This window comes from Myripristis murdjan, chromosome 22, assembly GCF_902150065.1.
Source record: "Myripristis murdjan chromosome 22, fMyrMur1.1, whole genome shotgun sequence".
NCBI classification, from domain to species: domain Eukaryota; kingdom Metazoa; phylum Chordata; class Actinopteri; order Holocentriformes; family Holocentridae; genus Myripristis; species Myripristis murdjan.
This window is the reverse complement of record NC_044001.1, coordinates 16,628,820-16,647,555: the sequence shown is the minus strand read 5'-3', so window position 1 is coordinate 16,647,555 and position 18,736 is coordinate 16,628,820. Positions and strand designations below refer to the sequence as shown.

The following is an 18,736-nucleotide window of genomic DNA, read 5'->3' as shown; positions in this document are numbered from 1 at the left end:
ATGGAATGCTAATATGCTAATAAATGCAGTTGAAGCCGTAGCAAAGCTGAATAAGCCTTTATTTTTTCCAGATGTCACAGTTTAATTTGATTTTTATTCATTTATTTTCAAAAACTTCACCCAAGTTTAAAAGACCATAGTTGCCATTTATTGTAATTTACAGATTTATCTGGAATGTGACAGTATGGTGAGGCAATTCCTCGTGAACATGACGAATTCGATAATGCCGAAACACTGAATTCACCAGAGCCCATTGTTAGGACGTGCTGATGAACAGATTTTGGCCCACGGTTTCCACTCCATTAAAAATAACCATTTATTACCTCTCCTCACCAGTGTGCTGCTGCTAATGATATGTTTGTTGCTGCCAGATAATTGATTGCACTCAATTTAGACGGCTTCCTCTGCCCTTATGCCAAAAAATGAGCAGCACATCCAACATGGAAGAGCAAAACACATATGTACTAACTTGATTGTATATCTATCTATCTATCTATCTATCTATATACATACATACACACACTAAATTGGTAGTGTAAGGTTAGTCATTATGTTAGCTGTAAAAAAAGATAATGTTGCAAACCAATAATGTTGCACCTTATACACTATATTACCAAAAGTATTCGCTCACCCATTCAAATGATCAGAATCAGGTGTCCTAATCACTTGGCCTGGCCACAGGTGTATAAAATCAAGCACTCAGGCATGCAGACTGTGAAACAAGACATTTGTGAAAGAATGGGCCGCTCTCAGGAGCTCAGTGAATTCCAGCGTGGAACTGTCATAGGATGCCACCTGTGCAACAAATCCAGTCGTGAAATTTCCTCGCTCCTAAATATTCCACAGTCAACTGTCAGCTCTATTATAACAAAATGGAAGCATTTGGGAACAACAGCAACTCAGCCACGAAGTGGTAGGCCACGTAAAGTGACGGAGAGGGGTCAGCGGATGCTGAAGCGCATAGTGCAAAGAGGTCGCCGACTTTCTGCACAGTCAATTGCTACAGAGCTACAAACTTCATGTGACCTTCAGATTAGCCCAAGTACAGTACGCAGAGAGCTTCATGGAATGGGTTTCCATGGCCGAGCCGCTGCAGCCAAGCCACACATCACCAAGTGCAATGCAAAGCGTCGGATGCAATGGTGTAAAGCACGCCGCCACTGGCCTCTAGAGCAGTGGAGACGCGTTCTCTGGAGTGATGAATCACGCTTTTCCATCTGGCAATCTGATGGACGAGTCTGGGTTTGGAGGTTGCCAGGAGAACGGTACATTTCAGACTGCATTGTGCCGACTGTGAAATTTGGTGGAGGAGGAATTATGGTGTGGGGTTGTTTTTCAGGAGCTGGGCTTGGCCCCTTAGTTCCAGTGAAAGGAACTTTGAATGCTTCAGGATACCAAAACATTTTGGACAATTCCATGCTCCCAACCTTGTGGGAACAGTTTGGAGCGGGCCCCTTCCTCTTCCAACATGACTGTGCACCAGTGCACAAAGCAAGGTCCATAAAGACATGGATGACAGAGTCTGGTGTGGATGAACTTGACTGGCCTGCACAGAGTCCTGACCTGAACCCGATAGAACACCTTTGGGATGAATTAGAGCGGAGACTGAGAGCCAGGCCTTCTCGACCAACATCAGTGTGTGACCTCACCAATGCGCTTTTGGAAGAATGGTCAAAAATTCCTTTAAACACTCTCCTCAACCTTGTGGACAGTCTTCCCAGAAGAGTTGAAGCTGTAATAGCTGCAAAAGGTGGACCGACATCATATTGAACTCTATGGGTTAGGAATGGGATGGCACTTCAGTTCATAGTATGAGTAAAGGTAGGTGAGCGAATACTTTTGGTAATATAGTGTATATGTTTATTCACTGATGTGCTGTTTAAGTGCAGCTGCAAGCAGTCACAGGAGGTTAAATGAGCCGTCTGGTTAGCAGTTGATGGACAGTTTACAAAAAACAAGAGGCGTGTCAGATGGAGCGTCTGGGTTAAATCATCCAATCACACGACAAGATGTTTCTCCACAGAGGGATGCTGCTTCTTTTTCAAACCTTGGTGGTCTTTTTTTTTTTTTTTTTTTTTTTTTTTTTGTTAATGGAAACTAAACAACGAAACTGATGAGAAATTAGACATTTTATTTTCCTGTTGCTTCAAAGTTAGGAATCGTCTCTCTGCCTGGTGCTAATCCTGATCCTCTCTCATCCTTTCCCGGTCCTTATGTCTTACTTTCACCACGGAGACGTGACAGCCGAGAGGTGACTATAGAGCACCATGATCTAAAACATCCAACAACGTCTCAGGATTACACACAGGGACAGATGGCAGCTTAGAGGGGGGCTCAATGACATGCAAAACAGAAAGAAAAAGAGACAGACATGTATCTGTACACACACACACACATACACACACACACACACACACACACACACACACAGACAAGTTGATTACCCCTATTTATCCTGCTGTTGAGTGTATTTAAACCTTGTCTAATTGCTTACATGTGTCCATTTTCAATTTAACACGTCTCTGGTTCTTTTTGATGGGCTGTGAGAAAAAAAAATCAGCCAAACACACTAAATAAAGATGGTTTCAGTTTTTTTCCTTCTTGTTTTTTTTTTTTTTTTTTTTTTTGCATCGTCATCTTAACAGAGACAGCATGGGTGGCATAAAAAACAGTATGATCAAAGCGCTCAAGTGCTTTGATCAAGTAATGTAAACGGTGAATTTTAGACATATACATTCTAAGATTATGTTTTAAAACCAAAACTATCAGGGGGTAAAAGGGCAGTGGAACATCTAAACACACATATGCACGCAATGCGGGCTTTATTTTATGCTGTCACACTGGCAACAACAGAGACGGTATGAATTTTGAATGTGGAATTACAGCACTACCTGGAGCATTTGCCATTTATTAGAGCTATTGTGGTACGAGAGGTACATGTGCATGGACGGAGGGTGCACTCACACACTGCCAATCATTCACAAATTGGTTTCAGTGGAGCATATTGCGAAGAGAGACAGAGGACGATAAAGAGCCAGACTGCCAGGCAGATGGACGGACCATGCAGAAGTTCGCTGAGCGTGTCCTGCTTGCCTTAAACGAGAGGATACACATAAGCTGATATGACCAAAACACAAGCAAATGTCACATAACATGAAAACTGATCGCCCCATTAATCCATCTGTGATTATTTGTGAGAGACGATGGAGAGATCCTCCGGGGTGCAACACATGCAGTAGTTTCGACACAGACAAGTAATTACATGGACATGTAATAATAAATCAGTTTCAGTTTGGAGATGATGTTTCTCTGCTGTGGTGGTGCTCTGTCTCATTCATCACCATAGTTTAACGAGGAAAGCTACGGGAGAGAGAAATAATCACAATTTTGCGTGAGCTCAAAACAGTGGGGATGAATGGGACTTGACAGGCGAGTGAAACTCCAAGTTAAGGCTGTTTTGACATATTTGCGCACACTTTTGGAGAGCGCGCTTATGCATACGGGTCGTGTTAACAATTTCCAGAACTTACATGGTTTGAGAATTTTTTGGCAGAGCAAAAATAAACAACACCATCTGATTAATATATGTTGATTTATATGCCAAGTAAAGAGCTCCATCCAGCCAATAGTTTTTAGCCAATAACAAATACTTTGATGAAGGCTGCACACACACCCCAAAATGCAATGCCATTATTCTCGTCTCCTCAAAGAATGTTTTCACACTGACAGGATCTGGGAAGTAAAACTTGAAAAATGACACTTGGTTGGAATGCAACTTACTACCCAGAGACATAATGCAAATTTGGAGAGCCTTGTTTTATCATTTACCAGAAAAAAAACAACAATTTGAAAATAATGTCTGTTCATGTATGTGAGAAATGGGAAATAACTAATGCGCGCTAGGGTTTGTGGGTTCAGAAATGTGGGTCATATGGTCTAATTGCTTTTCAAAGTTTAACAAGCGGATCAGCTTGGAGGCAAAACATACTGTATGCATTAAACACCGATGTAATGTTGGTATATTGCATTTGATCTGAGGCAAATAAGTGCAGTTATGGTCAACAGTGAACATGAACCCTCTGTACTCTGTTAAGCCGTGGTGGGCTGAGACAGAGGGGAGCCGCGCTAAAACAGAGGCAAGTTGAGCTTTGGGGAGGAGACGCTTTCCAGATGCAGATGGAGGAAACGCACCCGAACAAATGTACTGTACAATGACGTGCAAACACATTAACACACACACTGAGGCATGCACACATGCATACACGCATACCTGCAGGAAGATAAACCAAAAGGTTGAATTTCAACTTCAAAATCTGTCACCATTAGTGTATGTATGTTAACTCCTTAAAGGTCACTGCTTTTCGTATTTTAACTAATAAGATTTCATTGGTAATGAAGCAAAAGTCCAAACTGTAATGGCCACATGGAAATTGTGGCTTTTAGCTGTTATTATTTCAGATTGTTAGTCTTTACAAGCCCTAAACAGATGGCTTTCGAAGGAAGTGTCATTTAAAACACTGAATATAAAGGATGAGGAGACTAGTTATATACCAGTGTTTCCAGCTGTAGAGGTGTACATGTATAGATATGAGGCTGATAAAAAAAAAAAAAAAGAAACTTCCAGCAGACTTTTTTGACCTGACGAAGAAAGATTCAGAGAATCTATAAATCTGGCTTCAACGCACCAACCAAGACGGTGATGTTCAATAGAAAATAATGCTATTTCCAATCTTAAAAAAAAAAAAAAAAGTTGTTATTGTCACTGTATCTATGCTCCCAGGGGCTGCTATTCAACACAACATAATATGTTAGCAAAAACATGTATTATTGTGGTATGTGGTGTTAGTGAATAACGCTCGGTTGAAACACACACCACATTGGTGTGCAAATATTGCCAAAATGGCATTCTTTAAAAGAGTGAGAGTGTATTTTCCTTTTTCAACACCAGACAAATTTAGCAAGCCAACATAGAGAAGTGGCGCCATGTTGGATTGGTATTCAAATCACCTTTGCATATTAAAGGTATCAAAAATCACAAGATGAGAATAAAGATAAACCAGAAAGCAGGACATAAAACTACATAAAAAAAAAACCAACAACAACAACAACAACAACAACAACAACAAAAAACAAACACATAATAATATAAAATATGCCATAGTGCAATGAATCAGGCACAATCACAGTTCCTCTTATTTTCATGAGCTGGAATGACAAAGGTAATCCCCTTGATTTCAGCGTTAAAATTTACTGACTTGTTGTCATCCACTCATCCTCCTGGTTGAATCAATGAATTTTTTGCATGTTCACACCACACACAGCGAGCTAGTGTAGCCCCACATCAACCCTCTCCAAAACAAGTGAAGCAGCTGGGCTTTAGAGCTCCAACAATGACAAAAACTGACCATAAATTACTCCAAACGACTCAAACAGTGTAATCCAATTAGAGGAAGTGCACGGCATGCTAAAAAAATGCGACAAATTGTGTTAAAAAGTGTTACAGAGGATAATAGCTGCATCATGAGATGCCTTCATCTTAATTGTCTGGGCGAGAGACATTTAAACCTGTTCAACCCTCTGGTGGGTTTCTCACTGCTGCACGGCTGAACTTTCAAACACACACTCCTTCATTTTAAATTGTAGTGGAGCTCCCACAGTTTCCAAAGACACCAAATTATTGCCTGATGAATTACAGGGAAATTAAAATGTTGCACAAGACATCTAGATGTGTTATATTTGATGTAACAGTGCATCCATTAAAAAATGGCATCTTGGGTTTGGGTGTGATGTAGCTTCAATCAAGCGCTGCAAAAATAAAAAATTACATCACTCCAAATGAGAAAGTCCAATTTTCACATGTTTCCCAGATGCCAGATCTCAGATTCTCTTTGTTTAACGTTTGTCACATAATTCAATTGTATATGCATTACAAATTAACAATTATAGCAAACATTTTAAAATATGAATGAATTAATTAAACTTGTGTAAATGAAATATCAGATGTTTAACATTGTATAATATTTGTCACTACACTGTGCCACTGTAGCACAAAGAAACTCTGCACCAGTTGGTTGCTATGGTAAACAGCAAAAACTGTTTTTCCATGGTCCATTTTGTTGTCTGTTACAAAAATCTACTTGATGATGTGACAGGTTGTGAATATAACGTCAAAACGCAGATGTATGAGATTAAAGATTATGAGATTTAAGTGAAGACATCAAGAGTCTTCCAGCAGTTGATTGTAGGGCGACCACACCTCTGGGAAGGTTTACTTTGGTTTATTAGTTTATTTGTAAGGAACAAGTAGGGAGAAGACTGTCAGCTGCACACCAGTCCCTTGGTAGTCCAAGTAACCAATAAAATTACACCTTACAATTTAAAATCAGTGCATATAATCATAATGATATAACTGGAATAACAACCATCCATGACAACACAACAAAGAGCAGACAAACAAAGGAAAACATAATAAAAAAAACAATATAACGGGCAGATAATGAGGTAAAAAAATGGGCTCAGCGCAACCATTTGAATTTGGCAGTCAGAGCAGTCATTTTTGGCATTTCTGAAACTCTGAAGAACACGTTCCTGATCACGCTGTGTGTTGTGTAGACACACAACCTTTGCAGGTGTTTCAATGGACAAGAACAGGTTAAAAAAAAGAAGCCCTGTGTAATAACTTGATTTATATTTTATTATACAATATTTTATACCAAAGGTAAGCCCAGGCAAAAGGTTAATTACTTGCTGCACAGTTATTCATTATGCCTTGACATATTTTTCTTCCTTTCCATAAAAATGTAAAAAAATATGGATGTTCAGCACTTGTTCAACATGTTCGTTGCTGTGAAGCCTATTCGTCAATCAGTTGCACATGTGGGGTGAAATTGACCTACTAGGAAACTTTGATCCACCACTGTTGATATTTGTACAGTGAATTTGAGGTCTGCCACTTGTTCGCCATTTATACGTCCTTATGTTGCCTTGCAAATTCAATTTCCTCACAGAGTTCAATATAATCGAATCCAGCTCTCTTGCAGTAAATGCATACTCTAAGTCATATGTTTTACGTGATGTCATTCTTACTAACTCTGATGCCACAAATTACATGGAAAAAAATTAGAGGAATGCTTTAGGAAAGTGCGCTTGGTCAGACGTTTGCACCTCTGGGTTGCTTTGCCATTTCTACACAGTCCCCTCCGTTCTCTTGTGTCTCCAAATTGGTTAACAGACAAACTTTGTGACATTTCAAAAAGCGCAATTTTGTGTTATTAGGAACAGAGAGGAATCTGTGAAAAGCCTTTAATCACAGAACATTGTGCTGCGTCTCCGTGCGCTTTCAAAATCTGGTATTTAACCTCGACATCACTCAAATCATGTTGTTCTCTCTGCCAGAAGGCGACAACCTGTTTTTACTAATTACAGTCCAGTTGGGCACAATCACTGTAGAGACACTGTCCAGAATGACAGTTTTGAATTTATTTCCTGAAGGGCAGGACAGAATAAAGAAAAGAACAAACCACTTAAATCTGGCGTGGGAAATCGAAACATATCACTTGTTGCATGTTTGCATTCCATCTCTTCTTTCAGCGGGCCCACACACAAACTAAATTACATCTGTGCACTCAGCAGAGCTCTAATTATGGTCTGAGAGACTGAACCAAAAGGTGCAAACACTCTCATCACCTCCAAAGGCTACATCCATTAAGCTGCACACACACACACACACACAATTCGGAAACCATTCGTACATATCGGCACCATAAATTTGTTTATTTAATTTCAGTCATGTGCAGTGTGATTAAAAAGTGGAGGTAACAAGAGACATGCAGAGGCACTCAAATCTCTCTGAAGGCTTTCAAATTGGCTATAATGTGTTTTTACACAGCGCTGAGGTTTAATGCAGCCAAATAAAAGAACAAACATTTGGGCACTGGGGGAACTTCTCATATTCGCTGTGGCTGCTAACGTGGTCGAAATCCAAGCGAATGTTTGGCCCCTGCTTTGGGTTACAGCAATTCAATCACTGGGCTACTGTTGACAGCTGGAAACATTCAGAGTAACAAACTACCTACATGAGGTTTCTAAAAAAAATCTTAGTTTTTTTTTTTTTTTTTTTTTAACTAAAAACAAATAAACAAACAAATAAACAAATAAAAAAAGCATGATGTGACAATAATTCATTATGGTGCTGGGTAAAGTTGAGAATAACGGTTACACTTTATAACTCTAGCTCTATCCCATCAGTGTAGAAGACGCTCTTATGGCTCTGCTGAAAAGACTGGCTCTACTCAACAAAGGGTGGGAGATTTAAATGACATTTTTGATTTGAAAATATTGCACTCTGCTTCATCATTGCCTTTGTTGCTGAAGTTCATCCAAATCAGTCTGTGTTTTTCAGTTTTGGCTCATTTCCTTTTTTTTTTTTTTTTTTTTTTTCTTGACCTCTGAGTGTGACTCCGGTAAAAAACTGCCCCTACTCTGCCTCTGATTGGCAAGTACTTGTGACCACTTGTTGCCTCAGTTGGTTTAATTTGGTTATGGTTACGGTTAGGATGGTTTTAGGGTTTGCCAGTTAGAGGCAGACTTGGGGCAGGGCTTCCCAGAATCCCAGTGGGCCTTGCAACTGTTCTCTGCCACATAAAATAAAGGGGAATGGATTAGGGCAGGCAGTGAAATGAGCTCTCACCTATGACTCGGTTTCCATCTTTAATACTAAAGAGCGGTTCAAAAGAATCAGATCATTTGTGAATGTAAGATTACTAACTCCTTGGAGAGGGCCATGAGAATAAGGTTGTCCAGGTTAACAAAAGCCTGCTTGCATTGGCAGTGCAATAGAGTAGCCAAGTGTTAGTCTGCTGTATTCATAGGCTATCTCTTGGAAAGCAAAACATGAGAATTTCCTGTGCCTTGGCACCACTGAGACATGAAAGCACGCATTTTTCAATTCTACTGTGGTCACCAAGCTGCATCATATAGTATAAACATAGGGAATGTGCATGCATTCACTGTGTGGCAACCCAAAATGGGACTCACTTATCCAGTTTTATTAGGCAAAGAAAGTATACACCCTTTTCTGATTTCCAAGTTAAAAACAGAGGTCACCCTCCTCCTTCTCCTTCTGTAGCAGTTCCTGAATTTCCTGCAGGACAGCATGTACTCTGTGAGGTCATGATGGTCTCGCTGACTCCCAAGAACGGAGGTGGGACACCAAAAACAGAAGTGACTGGCCTAGTCATAATGTTTTTGTCCATCCATTCTGTGAACACATAGCTGCTCTGCTATTCCTGGTAAAACAGAGTAAAAGGCTGAGCCACATGCTGCGGGGCTACTTAGCTGTCGTGAGCCTCTTTAGCCTTCAATGCCACCAAACTGCTCTTAACGGGCATGTGGGGCCAAATGGAAACATGTAGGTCCCTAAATGCATCTATGACAGTAATGTTTGTGCCTCTGCTTAGAAGATGATTCTCTAATATGTCTACAAACTGCTGAGAAGCAGGGGTTAATAGAGGTCACTAGGAGGTGCTATCTCTGTTTGTGAGACAGAGTGGTGGGCAACATCACATGTGAGGCTGACATAGCCCCCCGTAGCTTTTGGATAAGCTGGCATCTGGTCCCAACCCATAAAGAGCCACAGTTACTGTGGTTTCTGAGAGTGTGCTCTTTGCTCATTGCTAATGATGCAAATGCTGCGCTGCTTCGTCTGCCTTAGCGTGGCTGAGCATTGAACTCTGGGACAGTAACCAAGGGTAGCAGTTGTCACAGCTGCACCCCCTCTGCATTTAGTCACTGGAACGACGAGCAAGAGGGAACTGCTGAAGGAGCTGTTCATCAACTGCTGAGTACCTGGGTGATCCTCTGTGTCCTTCTCTTGAGGGTGGTTGGACCCAGCCACCCGCTGAATGCTGTTGTTAAGGCGCACAGCAGTGACAGTCCCTCAGCTGGGGTTGTGCATTTAGCCAATAAATTTTCTGAGAACCCATGACAAAAATCAGCAATAACACAATGGATTCCTATCCACTGGAAACGGTTAATAGTTTAACGGATTCCTTATTTCTCACACTGACTGACCTTTTAAGCAGGAAACACTGCTTTAAATTTTATTTTTCTATTCCACCCCTTTCCTTTCAGCCCCATCTTATGACGCTCCAACATTTACAAAGCACTCATCCAGAAGAGCTCATCGAGTAATGTGTAAGAATCAAGACAATCAAGTTTGCAACAGCTGTGTTGGATACACTGCTGCGCACAGTATAAGAGAGGGTATGTGATGCCTTATTTTTTCTCCTCTTGACTGTCTCCTTTGTGTCTCATCTCAGAACGGGGACTGCCCATTGGGCCAAATGGTCCAACAGCCCCTTATCCTGAAAACAAACATCCATTATTATGGCATCCCAGAAGTAAAAAAAAAAAAATGTCCGCTACATAAATTTGGTTAAGTTAGACAGGTGTTTCCTCAGGTCAAGGTTATGGTAAACAGTGGTGAAGTTGTTTCTTGGCAGGGATGCAAAACTTGGCACACCAGCAGCCACGGAACTCCAGAAACTGTGTATTTTTGGAGCAATGGGCCTTCAGAGAAATGGGAATTTGTTTTTGGGATAACAGGCGTCAGATTAATGGGCTTTCCGGCCAATGGGACTTTTTTCAGACTATTAGGGTTTCAGAATAATGGGTCTTTGGATAATGGCAGGGCACCATCAGAACATCAGCAGTATTTTATTAATGTTTTATTTGAAGTGCTTCAGAGTTGCAGATTTGGAGTACTGGAGTCCTTCAGTTCAACAATACATGAAAAATGGCCAAAATGGAGCAGCATCCAGATGAAATAAAAAAAGAAAATCAGGTTTTCTCAATTCGAAAATGAAAACTTTTTTTTTTTTTTTTTTTTGAACTGGACACATTTCAAAATGTTGCTGCTTGATTCATAAACATTACCTCATTACACTAAGAAGACTCAAAATACATTTTCAGTGAGAGTGGAAGTTTTCACTTTTCTGTTTCCTGAGGGTTTTTTTTTTTCTCAGCATAACAATCTAAAGACTTAGCCAGAAAAAGAAAAATCCTTACATGAAAAGCCTGTTATAGCCTTTTCCATTCATAAGATTCTTCACTAAAATGATCCCTGTCTCATAGAGCTGCTGTTTTGATTGAAAACTACTTGAGGTGAAAAATCAAGATGGAGAGGTATTATCGTCTCTTCTTATTTGCCAAACAGAATAATTCACACGATCGCCTCTCCCTTTTTATACAGCTATTCAGCCAGGCCTATCAGCAGAGAATGAGGGCTTTCCTGCCTGTCCAAAAGGAAAACTAAATAAACTGCTTCATACTTATCCACTTCTTTATATCTTTATATCTGGGTACAGTAAAGCCAAAAGGTTCATTCCATCTTGGTCATAACCTCCATTATATCACACTTCCGATAAGGACTAGAAAACAGTCGTGCATGCCAGAGTCAAAATATACTGTATGTAGCACTATTGAGACCATAAACGTCTGTCTCCATCCAGACACACTTCTGAAGAACCACCCATGTGCAGTGAATCAGGCTTTTGGCATTTGCAAAAGAATTAAGTCCCATAACTCAATTTATAATTTAATTGGTAGCAGCTTGGCTTGAATTAGATGGTATAGCACAGGCAGGCGCTTCTCAGCCTTTTTTTTTTTTTTTTTTTTTTTTTTTAATGCCCTGCAACATCAGTTTGCTCAGATATTCTGTTTTCCAACCTTTGCGACAACCACTGACGTTTATTAAGATGCAACATAGCATTAAATAATATGCCTTTTTTTTTTTTTTTTTTTTTTTTTAATCCAAGGTGACTTAGCAGACGTGTGCGCGGTACATGCTTTGTGCTTTGATGTGTGCTGCACATTGACTAAAGAGTGATGACAAAAAGCTTTCAGAAACATTTATCCACCGTGTGTGCTATGTTCTTTTAAGGTTGTGACTGTGTATTTATAAATGTCAGCAGCTCAGCAGGGATCAACCATTCACTGCTTCTACTAGAACAGAATGGAATACATAAACCTACATGTAATTGGCCATTTTGCCTTGAGTCCTTCAATGGAGCTGATTAAGAGTAAATAAACTGTACTGCGACACAGCATACATCTATATACATTTTTATATATATAGCAGCTGTTGATGGAGAAGGAGCCACTCAGCATAAGGGCATGACTTGTGGAAAACAGAAGGCTTCTATAACAAATTATTCTTGTCACTTTGTATAATGCTGTATAATATGTCATTTATATATCCATTTCATAAGATAGAGCGTGGTTAGCTGTGGTGCTATGCTTGGTAAAAATTCAGTTCTGTGCATAATGTCCTGCTGATGCCTCCTGAGGAAGTAGTTTACTGAACTAGCCCCTCATCTGCAACTGCAAAGTCATACTCCCACTTAGTTTGAATGGCAGGGTAAACCCTCCTCTAGTGATCAATCATGCTGCGCTGTATATTAACAGAGGAGCATGCACACTTAGAGCGCTCGCTTAAAAACTATGCCATTCAAAGCAATGGCAAGGCATAAATTAGGCCGTAATATCACTGCGACCACCATGAGTCACCGCCCTGCTTTAGCGGACATGAATAAAAGCTCCTGCTGAGCAACTTAAGGCTGATTCTGTTTGACAATGTGGTGAGATGCTGTTCCCAGAAACAGAAAATAAACCAAAAACACAAGGTCAGATTCATTAAAATGTCTCCTGGTAACAAAATGTCCCTCTGTTATTTAACCAAGAACGTTCAAGCCCACCAGAGCAAACCAAACAGTTGACCTCCTCCTAATTGTTGCTATAGAGCCACAACACAACTCACTTTGAAATTTATGCACTACAGCATCCAAACTGCTGTTTCTATTCTATTCTTTACCACTGACTGAAATCTACTGTAACAGATTAACAAGTGCCAAAAAAATCTTCATTTTATATACTTTTGTCATGATTCACATTATTGGTGTGTGGCCCAGCCTGACAGACTGAACTCTGGACACTGAATGCACCTGAATGCAGCAAAATGAAACCATCTAGAAAATTAACATGCACGCTTCAACCCTTGACACTGGACACAGCGCAATTCTGTTTTGTCCTCTTTCATTTTTTAGACGGGGGCCTGTTTTCATTCAAGGACGTCAAGTCACTCCCAAGTTATTTTTCGCCATATGTGAAAGAGGATCCGTGCAATGTCCTTGCCACGTCCAAAAAAAAAAAAAAAAAAAAAAACTGTGGAGGACAGCAGCTGCACAGATGTTGGAAAATGCAAAGGAAAGGACAGAATGACAGAAATGGTTTTAATAAACTACAATCATTCCTATCAAGATTTTCAGCTGTTCCTATTTAACTATTCCATCCTATAGTTTAATAGTTTCGACTGATTAACTGTTGTTAATCAGTCGATGCTCAACAGATCGAGCATCATGATGAGAAACACTTCTGTATGAAGAGAGGATCCTAATAGCCTTAAAGGATTTTCTGCAACTCTGTCAGCGTCAACTGAATTGTAACTGTCATCACCGAGCTTCCTGCCACCGCTTATGCAACCCAGTCAGCGAGGGACAGCAATGGTGAAACACTGTGCAACTGCCTGACCTTCAAACAGTTCAGCCATAATGACAACCTGTTTATAATCAACATGTATATGGATCCTCAATGAGCAACACAGCAGTTTAGATGTTGTCAACGGCGCTTATTTACATAGAAATACAGTGAATGGAGAGATTAGAAGCCAAGCACTGTGGTGAGCATGTGTTTGTGTGTGTGTGTGTGTGTGTGTGTGTGTGTGTGTGTGTGTGTGTGAGTGATTTTGTTACATCCTAGCAAGCTCTCCCTCTTTTCCAACCATTATGTCAATATCTTCCTCCCCCAGAGAGAGGGATAACTGTTATTTAAAAATAAATTTCAGTAGGTTAATTTCCATCGGTCCATTCTCAAGCAGAATTGTTTACAAAAAAGTTTCATTTCAGCTGATGAAGTCCAGCTCTGAGTGGTACAATCTGTCATTCAAAATATTCTCCTGTTGTCCAAAATGGCTTTCAGTTTCTAGTCTTCCTGTTAATCGTCAACTGCAGCTCTGGGATAATAAGACATTATGTCACATTGCATCTCTAAGTACTCATTAAACAAAGAGCCACCATTAAGAAAAGTCATTTGATCCACAGGACATCTGAATATTTGTTTGATATCCAATTATAAAAAAAACTGAGCTAAATAAAAAGGTGAAGCTCGCCTTTTAGTTGACAGTAACTGTGAAATCTGTCACTTCCAGCAGTGTGACCCCTGTAAACACAGCTTAAACTCTTATCTCTTGGTTTGAATGCTATTTTTGTTTTACCTCTGCAAAACAAAAAAGAGCCATATTGCACCATTGTCATTCCTTGTCAAAGATCTCACAAGGTTCGGATTTCTTGTAGCTGCGAACCGTGTTGGCTCTTAATGTCTCCTTGTCTATTTTCCTCTCTATTTTTTCTATTGCTTCCCCTCTCCTCCCTCGCTTTGTAATATATTTTACTATCAGCAGTCGAACAAAAAAGCTTTAAATAACATCTGACTGGCTTTGTCTCGACCTGCCGTTGTCTGTGAACATGTGAGGGATGCACAGCTGCATGTTCATCTGTCTGTCAAGCAGCCAGCAGGGTGACACCCCCGAGCAGAGCTTTGATCTGCTGCCTCTCTCCCATCGCAGACTGCGGGTGCACCATTACACTCTAACCAGACCTGAGTAACACACTTTACAGGCACCCATCCAGGAGATTCGCAAGGACACAGGAGGAGATGGCCCGTCCCGGTGTTTGTGGTGTGGACTGGTTCGGCAAATGGATTAGCATAAACATCCACTGCAACAGGAGCAAAAAGAGGGCACACACTCCCAAACAGAAACTATTTGGCAGAGAAATGCACTCGGAGAGGATGCAAGCCAAGGGTTACCAGCAAAGAAATGAAACATGCTGTGGGAAAAGTGAGGAAAAACATGCCAAAAAAAAGCCTACTGAACTGAGTGACCATATAACTCAGCTTTGAGATCACTGGCTGTGAATATATGTTCTAATGTGGAGTGTTATTCTCACTTACTTGCCATGCTTGGAGCTAAGATGAATCAATTTACTCGTTCTACACCTAACTCTTATTTCTAAGAGCTGGGTGAAATGAGGGTCAAGCTTTAATGAAGTGTTTGTTTCCTAAAATACACAAAAATTAAAAAAGAAAGGAAAATCAAGTGGCCTATTTTAATCGGTATCATTTAATCTTAAGGCATACTTTAAAATGTTTGATGTTATTAGAGCGTTTCATTAACTCCTACCAAAAATCACATCTTTGTTACTGACTGGCATTCAGTTCTTTATGTTATTCAGCAACTCATTTTTTTCTGACATAGCTTCATGTTCATCTGGGAACCTGCCAGACATGACAATTGGTTTTTCGCTCTTGTGGACACTTTAGACTATAAAGTGCAGAGTCACGAATGGCTGGGAAATAACCTCAGGAAAGAGCTAACAACTTTTGGTTTGAATAAAAAAAAAAAAAACAGCACTTCACTGAGGTTATGACCACAAAAAGAGCTCGAAGAAAAATGCCTGGCTCTGAAGGATGATCTGACATTTCAAAGCTGGGCTGATGGCTTGCAAAGGACTGAAACTTTGTCGACTGGAGCTTAAGATACTGTGAGAAGAGACTGCTGGCAAGACGGGCCCATGCAATCAAACATATTTCCTTATGTGCAGTTTAAAAATCAGCACTGGAAACAGACTGACAATAGTGAATCACTTATTTCCACAGGGCAGATCATGGATGAAAAGTGTTGATAGCTTTCTAAATTATTACAAGACCATACAGTTTCAAAAAATATGTTTTGTATGTTATTTAATCCCAGGGTTAATTTTACACCTAACGTCTAAATATCAGACTTAATCTGACCTAAATCACATTCAACAGACAGTAAACACTGGAGCTGTGTGAGTGTTTACCAGAGATATTTCACAGCATCAACTCTAAAAGGTCCACACTGGATAAAATCTAATCACTGACTTGATGAGGTGAATCACTGAATTGCTTTAAATTGGCACTACAGCGTGATCACACACGTCTTTTATAGCATTTATAGAGACAAACTGGTTTGAAAAGGTGCAAAACAAACACAAATGATTGATTTGAGGAGAAATAACAGAGATGCCTGCTGAAAAGTATTCATAGTGTGTGACGCTGAAAACAAATCAGACAACTCAGTGATTACAAGAACCAGACTCTCTCTCTATCTATCTATCTTACTGATTTCACAATAAATTAGTGATATTCCATGAAGTAAACCTCTGGGTCTCTGTTTGGGCCAGGCATTATTTTCTTCAATAATACTAAAAGCTGATGTCAAATCAAAACCAGGGCCTCTAATGCTTCATTTTAAATGGAGATCTGAGGATGTAAATGCTGCAATGAAACTTGATTGCATACCTGAAACTACAAAGTATGTTTTTTGCCAGTGCTCATTTTTAAGGAACTGGCAGCAGTCTCCAATAAGCATTGTAATAATGATGGTGTGAGTCAACGTGCAAAGAAACATTTCCTCTTAGAGACTAACTGCACCGTCAAGATTTGGCTGTTCTCCCCTCTTCCTCGGTGCTATTATGAAAGATGCAACAGTGCAGATTTAGCATTTGGCACAGCTGTTGGAGCAGGGGTAGGGTGGGGGGTGGAGGGGTAGAGAACACAGTCCAGAGCCGGGATGGTAATTCCCAAACAGGATCTACTGTATGACATCATACTTTACGGAGTAAGGGAGCGGAGGCATGGAGCTGGCTCCCTGGGCTGATTGCATTATCCTCCTCACAGCATCACAGCACATCATACCGAAAGAGAGCACACACTGTGTCGGGGGGGCGAGTGATGCCAGCCTTTATTCACCTGCTGTTAACTACTGTCCGGGAGGGGGAACTGAGCCACTAGAGGGAGCAGCAAGCTGTCATTGTTGGGGAAATAAATAAATAAATAAATAAATAAAATTAAAGTAGGGCTGAAATTTGACATGCACTATCTATTACACATCAATCTGTGACACATAACTTGTACAAAAATCACAGACAGATGAGCACTATCAGAGGGCTGCTAACTTCTGTCTCAAATAATAATAATAATAAAAAAGTAAAGACTTGGCACAAAAGCCTGGATGGTGCTCAAAATAGATTGATGACTAAAATCTGGAATAAACATGCTGGAGATGAACTAAACTAATCCATTCCAGGTGAATATTTAATGACACATTAATCACAGTGATACTAACAGGCGTGCTATGGTGAATCCAAGTGAGCTCATCATAATCTCTGGGTCCAGATGTGCGTCTGAGGTTTCATTTTGCTGCGGCTACAAGCCCAGTCCATTCACATGACAGGATGCCTGATCAGGAATGCTAATTAAACATGAATAAACATTGTTTTAAACAATGTTGATAATGGATCTGAGATGGAAAGAGACACCACATGCTGTGTTGTGGAGACACTGTCCCTTATCTTTACTCTTATTCTCTTAATGCACTTAATTTTTTCCTTCACATTTTTTTCACTTTGATTTTCTGCATATCGGACAAGCCTTCAAGCACACAAGAAAAACAAATATTTCCACCAACACAGACATTTCACAGACATGTCAAAATATCACAAACAGCCTTAGGTAGGTTATTAACCTGTTGCTTTGGGCCTACTTTTGAATATAATAAGCCTATTTCTGAACATGATAGTGACATTTTCACCACTATTTATGGATGGTTAATGAAAACAAAAACCACCAATGAAGCAGAACAAGGGGATTACAAGCCAACATAGTAAAAAAGAAACTGCGGTGTGTATTTCTTGCCTAGTTTTGCTGTCTGGCTACAATGTAAATGCATGTAAATTAAATTCCTTTACGCCTGGCCCGTAAGAATGACACCTTGACTGATTCTGTTTTCATAGTGGGTGTGAAAACCGCTTCACCTCTTTGCAGCGGGAGCGCGCATTGGAAATCAGGGTGTTACATTCACAGCCACTCCAGAGAAATGACATGAAAGTGCAGGAGATTCGGTCTCTAATACTGAACTGCTGATCCCAATTAAGAGAAGTGGAGTGACACGATAAGACGGGGTGTGTGTGCAGCGGTGGGCAACACAAAGCGCCGCTCTTATTAATTGGACACGTTGCTGCCGACTTGATTCATTCAACCCGTCTCAGTGGAAAACATGAAGTGTGAAAAAACTTTTGGTGCAGTTAGACATCAGGTCATCATTCACATATCAAACATTTGGCTCATCCTCAGCAGAGGCAGAGGAACTGTCATGCATAAATTAGGCAACTTACTTGTCAAAATGACGATGGCGAGATAAGTAGTAATGCAGCTTTTTGCATAATCCATGACTCCCTTTTCAGTGGATCCCGGTGGAAAGTGTCCCGTGTAGTTTTTGTGCCACCTTTACGTCCACATGAATGCGTTCACAGGTTCAGCGGAGCGCCACAAACAAGCTGGAGCTGACAAATGTACGGTCTGCACACATACACACATACACACACACGCACACACACACATACACACGCCTCCCGTTGGTTGGTGTAGTCGCTGCTCCCAGTTGCGCACTGTTACTCATTCCGGTGATGCTGATGCTGCTGCAGACTGTGGGGCTCCACTGACGACAGCCTCTCTCTCTCTCTCTCTCTCTCTCTCTCTCTCTCTCTCTCTCTCTCTCTCTCATCTCTCTCTCTCTCTCTCTCTCTCTCTCTCTCTC

At 40.5% G+C, this 18,736-nt stretch overlaps 1 protein-coding gene across 1 annotated transcript in view; it reads right to left on the bottom strand.

Moving 5' to 3' along the window:
- Window positions 1–18,532, bottom strand: part of ltk (leukocyte receptor tyrosine kinase) — a 56,868-nt gene extending 38,336 nt beyond the window's left edge. The window contains exon 1 of the mRNA XM_030044287.1: window positions 18,315–18,532. Within this exon, the coding sequence (XP_029900147.1) occupies window positions 18,315–18,369 (55 nt within the window). The 5' untranslated portion in view covers window positions 18,370–18,532. The remainder of the gene's footprint in view (window positions 1–18,314) is intronic.
- Window positions 18,533–18,736: the final 204 nt, after the last annotated feature.